This window comes from Chiloscyllium plagiosum, chromosome 17, assembly GCF_004010195.1.
Source record: "Chiloscyllium plagiosum isolate BGI_BamShark_2017 chromosome 17, ASM401019v2, whole genome shotgun sequence".
NCBI classification, from domain to species: domain Eukaryota; kingdom Metazoa; phylum Chordata; class Chondrichthyes; order Orectolobiformes; family Hemiscylliidae; genus Chiloscyllium; species Chiloscyllium plagiosum.
The window spans coordinates 28216072-28223743 of NC_057726.1; the positions used below are offsets into that span (position 1 = coordinate 28216072).

General features: G+C 46.4%; 1 protein-coding gene across 1 annotated transcript; it reads right to left on the reverse strand.

Moving 5' to 3' along the window:
• Positions 1–2519: 2519 nt before the first annotated feature.
• On the reverse strand, positions 2520–6882 carry LOC122558672 (adenosine receptor A3). Its single transcript, XM_043707465.1, has 2 exons — positions 6418–6882; positions 2520–5125 (listed from the first exon to the last, which is right to left on the reverse strand). Exon 2 carries the CDS (start codon positions 5060–5062, stop codon positions 4013–4015), a length of 1050 nt encoding a protein of 349 aa, XP_043563400.1. The 5' UTR covers positions 5063–5125; positions 6418–6882; the 3' UTR covers positions 2520–4012.
• Between the last annotated feature and the right edge of the window lie 790 nt (positions 6883–7672).

The following is a 7672-nucleotide window of genomic DNA, read 5'->3' on the forward strand; positions in this document are numbered from 1 at the left end:
CTTCTTACACTTCTCTGCCTCTCCACCTCACTTTCCTCATTTAAGTCACTGTTTAAAACTAACCCTTTTGCCCAAAACATTTGATTATGTGTCCTAATACTACTTTTTGATGCTGTGTGTCTTTGTTTTTAAATGTGAAGGGTTTGAGGCATTTATTATATTAAAAGAGTCATATTAATAGTAGTTGTTGTCGTTAATTCGTTAGACTATTAGTCCAATGTTATCTCCCAATTACACTCTACTGTGGTTCAAAGCATTTGAAATAAATTAATCCAACAAAGACAAAGCATTATCATAATTTAATTCCCATGTTAAGTAAATAATTTATCACATTCATTTATGCAAAAAGCAGAAATAAATACAGTGCATACTAGCTTTATCATGCAAAATAGAGTTCAAAGTAGTTCTCAATAAAATGCCTTATTAATAAAATGAAAAGCCACTTAAATAATCTTTAATTTGTTAATACTGTACTGTATGAAAGTTGAACAAAAATGTAACCTCAGTTTCTCTGAAGTAGAATTCCTAAATGTTAACAAGGATTTTATCAGAATAAGTAAATTATAGTCATTTTCTAAACGTAATAATTAAAACATTTCATCATGTTTGGACTTATTCAAGTAATTAATTGTGACAGACAGTAACATTCCCAAATTAAGTATAGAATATTTATTCTTTTTTGAAGGTTTGATTATTATCGTTTTCTATGCGGTCAAGAGAAATTGAGGGAGACTTGTTTCATGTTCTGTGTCACTATAGCTTTGAACTAGATTAAAAAGAGTATGAAACTGACTTGCCCTCTAATTACCTACGTACTACCCTCCTCTCCCACCCAGCTTAGAGTAAAACTTCAGTGTAAAACTTTTGTGAGAATGAACTAATTGTTTATTTTAACTGAATGTTGTGTGTTGCTCATAGGCATAACACCAGACTTCTACTTGGGGCAGTAGGAGACTTCTCGGAAGATAGAGTATCTTCTACAGGCATGTTCTCAAAGCAGCCAGAAAGAATCAAGCAACCCCACTAAATCAATGAGCCCTTGGTTTTTGGTTTCTCTGGGAAGACATCAAATATACTGAGACACTTCTTCAGGAGCACACAGAGCCAAAGATGAGACACTGGATTGAGAACACACACACACACATGCATGCACGCACACCTCCAACTCAATGTGCCTGTCTCTTCAAGCAGCACCTGTCCTACATGTGGCAGAATTTGCAGATTGGTTTATCTGCCATCTCAGAATCTTTTGAAGTAAAGTAGAAACAAGTCATCCTCAATACCAAGAAACTGTCTAAGAAGACAGCTATCTCACACAAAGTCAATTTAAAAGCTTCAAAATAATATGTTAGGTCAGGCATGTTGATTAATATTTCTCATCAGTGTTTTCAAAGTATACAATTCATAGAATGCGCAGTAAGAAAATAGGATATTCATAAATGTTCTCAAGTGCCCATTTGTGATAGCACTGGACTGGTGTTTCCAATATAGCATAATGTGAGGGAAGCTGGTATTTTTAGTTGTGGTTTATACACTTATTGGATCAATCTGGTGGTATGAAGCCCCTTTCGGTCATGGCTGACCATGGGTTGCATCCTCATTGTTCTGGCTTGCTGCTTCCCTGAAGCAATGTCATTTGTGACAAGGATCTGTTTTAGACCTACTGCCGTTTTTATAAATGACTTGGACACAGGCATGGGTGGATGGGTTAGTAAGTTTGCAGATGACACTAAGGTTGGTGGAGTAGTGGACAGTGTGGAAGAATGTTGCAGGTTGCAGGGGGACTTGGATAAACTGCAGAATGACTGAAAGGTGGCAAATGGAGTTCAATGCAGATAAACGAGAGGTATTCACTTTTGGGAAGAATAACAGGAAGGTAGAATACTGGGTCAATGGAAAGATTCTTGGTAGTGCGAATGTGCAGAAGGAGTTTGGAGTCCATGTACATAGATCCCTAAAGGTTGCCAGGTTGATAGTGCTGTTAAGAAGGCATATGGTGTGTTTGGTTTTATTGGTAGAGGGATTGAGTTCCGGAGCCGTAACGTCATACTGCAACAATACAAAATGCTAGTGCAGCTGCACTTGGAATATTGTGTACAATTCTAGTTGCCTCATTACAGGAAGGATGTGGAAGCATTGGGAAAGGTGCAGAGAAGATTTACCAGGATGTTGTCTGGTCTGGAGGGAAGGTCTTATGAGGAAAGGCTGAGAGACTTGGGTCTGTTCTCATTGGAGAGAAGAAGGCTAAGAGGGGATTTGGTAGAGACATACAAGATGATCAGAGGATTAGATAGGGTAAGACAGTGAAAATCTTTTTCCTGGGATGATGATGTCAGCTTGTACAAGAGGGCACAACTACAAATTGAGGGGTGATAGATTTAAGACAGATGTCAGAAGCAGGTTCTTTACTCAGAGAGTGGTAAGGGCATGGAATGCCAATGTAGTTAACTCAGCCACATTAGGGACATTTGAACAATCCTTGGATAAACACATGGATGATGATGGGCCAGCATGGGGGATGAGCTTAGATTAGTTCACAGGTTGCCGCAACATCGAGGGCCGAAGGGCCTGTTCTGCGCTGTATTGTTCTATGTGATTGAAGAGACCAATGCTGGAGTGACAGTCCCGGTCACAGAGGTCACATCTGTATGTAGTCGTTGATCTGCCAGAGCTGCTGCACTCCTTCCTTGGTGCCCGCTTGTCTGCTGCAACGGTCATCAGCTTTGAGATGTTGATTCTGGGTGGTTCTCCATTTCATGCGGTCAGCTGCAAGCCTTTCCCAGTACTCCATAATGATATTAAGCGCCTTCACGTCCCTCATGCAGATGTCCTTGTAGCGCAGCTGGGAATACCCAGTGGTTCTCTTCCCGGCCGCAAGTTCTCCATAGAGAATAACCTTTGGGATGCGTCCATCCTCCATGCGGTGGATGTGGCTCAGCCAGTGCAGTCTCCGCTGCCTGAGCAGACTGTACATGCTGGGAAGGCCAGCACGAGATAGGACCACTGTGCTGTACACTCTGTCTTGCCAGGATATACCCAGGATATGGTGGATACTCCTCAAGTGGAAGGTGTTCAGTCTTTCTCCTGACACATTTCACTACCGTACAACAGTGTGCTTATGAAGCAGCCATTGTAGACTGACATTTTATGGCTTCACTGTCAGCTTGGGATTTGTCCATACTCGAGTCATGAGGCGAGCAAGAGTTGAAGCTGCTTTCTCGATCCTCTTCTCGATCTCTGTGTCCAAGGAGAGGTTGTCAGTGATGGTAGAGCCAAGGTACATAAACTGATGGATGACATTGAGTTTGTAGTTGTTGATGGTGATGACTGGCAGTGTCTCTGTGTCCTGTCCCAGGATGCTCATCTTCTTCAGACTGATTGCCCAAAATCCTTGCAAGCATGAGAGAAGCGGTCTGTCAGTAACTGGAGTTCCTGCTGGGTGTCGGCAATGCAACTGCAGCATTGTCGGCAAACAGCATGTCCCTGATAAGTGTGCTTACATTGGCTCTACCATCACTGATAATCCCTCCATAGACACAGAGGTCAAGAAGAGGATTGGGAAAGCAGCCTCAACTCTTGTTAGCCTCACGACTCAAGTATGGTCAAATCCCAAGCTGACAGTCAAGACAAAAATGTCAGCCTCCAACGCTAGCGTAGATTTGTCTTGGCTCTAAAGGCGGGCCAGGTTGAAGAGCCTGCCATCTGATCTAGTGCATTGGTAAGTCCCCTCCGGTGCGGTGCCAAAGGCATCACATCAAAACAGAATCCCAAAGAGTGTGGGAGCGAGGAAGCAGCCTTGTTTGATGCCTCTGCGGATGTGGATGGGCTCATAAGAGCAGCCGTTGAACTGCATTGTCCCCTTCACATTACTGTGGAAGGACTCTATCATGCTCAGCAATTTCGGTGGGCAGCCGGATCTGGTGATACTCACTATCCAGTCAGAAAGGCTATGCATGTGGGTACGCCCTTCGGGAAAATCCCGGTTCCTCAGAGCACAGTCCTTTCCTGAGGATCAGTGTGGGGTTTTGTGGAATAACTGGTGCAGGCCCTTGCGGAACCTCTGGTCCCTGACGCTGTAGATGATGACATTGCAGCAGCTGTTGGACGCCAGCACCCAAAAGGCGAAGAAGGAGAAGCTGCACCAGCGATAGCCCATGACATTGCCCAGCACGAAGGCGGCGACCGGGCTGAAAGAGGCGGTGAAGACCAAAGTCAGGATGCCGATGGTTTTGGCGGCTTTAATGTCTGAGGAGGAGGGGCGCAGGGACGCGGGTAGGTTCCCCAGCTCAGCCAAGAACTTGCGCCTCTCGGAGTAGCGACAAATGGTGCGGAAGGACAGCGCGTTGACGATCACGGTGGCCCCCAGGATGATGAAGTCAAAGGCGGGGAAGAGGAGGAGGATACTCCCGCCGGACTGCGGGGGGGCGCCGGCCACCAAGGCGTAGTTACACATGCGGCTGCATTCGCTGTACTCCAGGGAGAAGTGGCCGCTGGAGAGCAGGGGGGCAGTGGCGAGCAGGAAGCTGGTGAACCAGGAGAGCAGGATGAGGAGCCAGGTCCTCCTCCGGGTGATCACCACCTCCTTGTGGAGGGGTCTCAGGATGGCTACACCCCGCTCCACCGACAGCAGGAAGATGGTGCTGATGGACACGAAGGTGCAGCCGGCGAACACCACGCCCACCAGGCTGCAGGGCTGCCACAGCGCGCCACCTCCCGTGGCCGAATAGCCGGGCTGCCAGGGCGGGCGGCTGGCGCTCCCCAGCAACGCGATCTCCGTGTAGGCGGAGAAAGGGAGCACCAGGAGCCCCACCGCCAGATCGGCCAGGGCCAGGGAGACCTTCAGGTAGCCCTGAGGGGTGCGGGACTCCTTGGTCCTGAGGAAGACCGCCACGGTGATGAAGTTGCCCGCCACCACCGCACAGGCGAGTAACAGCATGAAGGTGACCACCAGGGACCGACTGACCAGGCTGCAGCCCAGCCAGGACTCCTCGCTGCCGTTCGAGCAACTCCTGCCGGACATCCAGCCCGTCTCCAGCGTCAGGTTCCTCGGGAAATCCCGCATCACCACACTCAGCAACAGACTGCCTGGGACGGCCTGCGCTCGAACTGAGCGAACCACGTTAACCTGCAAAACAGGAACGAGAGAGGGTTCGGGTTAGCCGTCCACAATTCGCTATCTGTCCAAACAGCAACAAGGTCCTGAACATTTAACTTGGGGAAAGAAAACAGGCACACCACTGTCAGTCTCTGTCATACACACACCAAGAGAGCATGCAGGATAACCAGTGAAGATTGGAGTGGGGAAAATGGAGATTTATTTAAAAAGGGCTCGATTAAATTGCGAATTGTGACTGGTACTCAATGCGGGAAAATAAGGTTTCTGCCGTGTTCAGTGTAAGTTGACCGTTTCCAAAACCTATGATGCTGTAGACGATTTTAATGAATGCATCATTTAATATATTGGTAGAAGTGTAAAATAATGATTTTTAAAATCAATTTCCAATGCTGTGATTTCACCTTTTTCCAGAGAAGTATTTTATTCTGTTTCAAAAAAAGTCTCAAAACCATTACCATATTCGCGATACTGACCTTTTAAATAAAGCACAACGCACAAACTATGATGTGAAAAAAGACGTTTCCACATGTGCAACAAGGAGATAAACTGCGGTGGATGCACTTATTAACTACTTACAGCAATGCAATGCAGGAGAAAATCATGATCAGAACGAGCTACGGTCTAGATACAGTGGATACGGGACACCTCAATTGATTAACTGAGTTGTCCGCTTTTGTGCACAGTGTTTGTATTGTTTCTCCGAGAAACTGCAGTCGCGTCTTCACTGCATTGACTGGTCTGATTCGATATGATTACTGTCTGTGACTTTTAAATTTAGATAACTACTGTGGTACAAGAACATAATAACAGGTTTGCAATGGATTGCATCTGCCGCCTTTCTGTTGCTTGTTCTGGGTCAGTCTCACATTGTACAGTCACCTCTTATTGTACATGTTATGGCACTTTGTTTTTGGTCATTAAATTAACGTTTCACACAGACCAATCTCCTTCTGGTAGGCGACAGCCGCTCCTGCCCGGTCGGTATGATTGTAAGCGAAGTGTCAAAATAAGTGAACTCTTTAAGTTTGTGACAGACACTGAAAGGTTAGGGAAGGCGGTCGGAGTGTTCCGGGAATTAACTCGAGTGAGAATGCCACTTCTTTCCCAAGAACCTTCATTGACACGATGGGCCGAATAACCTCCCTCAATGCTGTAAGGGTTCTGTGATTCTATGATTAATCTTTTATTTAAAAAACAAACCCAGTCTCCTTTAGCTTTTCGAGATCCTGGAGATTTTCCTCAGTCTCCAAACCAATAAAGCTATAACCAGCGTTTACAATCAGACAGTGCTCAGGACCTACCTATGGGTGAGTGCTGTAGTTACCGCGATGAAGTCGTCGATTCTGGCCAGCAGCTTGGTATGAGTGTAACACCATCAAGAGACATGTCTCGGAGCTTTGACTGCAATCCCCCGTCTTTCCGCCAAACCCTGAGCTTTTCCTCCAGTCACATTCCGTCTGACGCAAACCAGCATCACTCCGCGCACTCTTTTGTCCAGACAACAGATATTGCTCCCTCAGGGTTAAGGTGCCTCCGTGTTAAGATGAACTATACTCAGAAGGAGCAGCACACTTCCGGCCGTGCCCCTGGAGACGACTTTCCACCGATTACTTCAGTGGTTGAAGAGAAAGTTTGATTCTCGACCTTTGAACTCCAAATCCCTCTCTTCTGCTTTGGTTTTCTTCAGCAATTGCAGTTACCTTCTTGACAAACTCGACCTTTTTACCTTCTTCAAAGACCGCAATTTCCACCCAGTCGTGGTTGATGATGCCCTCCACTGCATCTCCTCCACTTCCCGCTCCTCTGCCCTTGAGCCCCGCCCCTCCAACCGCCACCAAGGTCTTTTCTCTGGGGTGGGGGAGTCCATAATAGGGAGGGTTTGGAGGGATATGGGCCTGGTGCTGGCAGGTGGGACTAGATTGGGTTGAGATATCGGGTCTGCATGGATGGGTTGGACCAAAGGGTCTATTTCTGTGCTGTATATCTTTATGACTCCATGACTCTATCTGGACGGGTATATGAATAGGAAGGGTTTAGAGAGATATGGGCTGGGTGCTGGCAGGTGGGCCTAGATTGGTTTTGGATATCTGGTCTGCATGGACCAGTTGGACTGAAAGGTCTGTTTCCGTTTTGTACATCTCTACGACATTATGACTCTAAATGGGACGAGAATTAGTTTAGGATATCTGGTCAGAATGAATGAGTTGGACCGAAGGGTCTGTTTCCATGCTGTACGTCTCTATGACTCTATGACTTTAAATGGCAGAGCAGATTGAGGGGTAGAATGGCCTACTCCTATTGCTATTTCTTATGGTCAAAAATTGAAACTGTGACCAGGTCCAAAATTCCCCAGAACTGTGGCTCAGTTGATATGGCTCCTGCCTCGGAATTGATATTCTGGGTTCAAGTACTGTTCCCAAGATTTGAGCAGAGAAATGAAGACTGCCACTCCAGTGCAGACCTAAGGAATACTGTACCTTTGGAGGTGCCATCTTTCGGATGAGGCATTAAGCTGTGGCTCCATCTACCTGAGCTGGTGGATACAAAAGAGCCTAT

What these genes read in the sequence shown, in the direction of transcription:
- LOC122558672 (XM_043707465.1), bottom strand. Translation starts at nt 5,062, where the DNA reads ATGCGGGATTTCCCGAGGAACCTGACGCTGGAGACGGGCTGGATGTCC.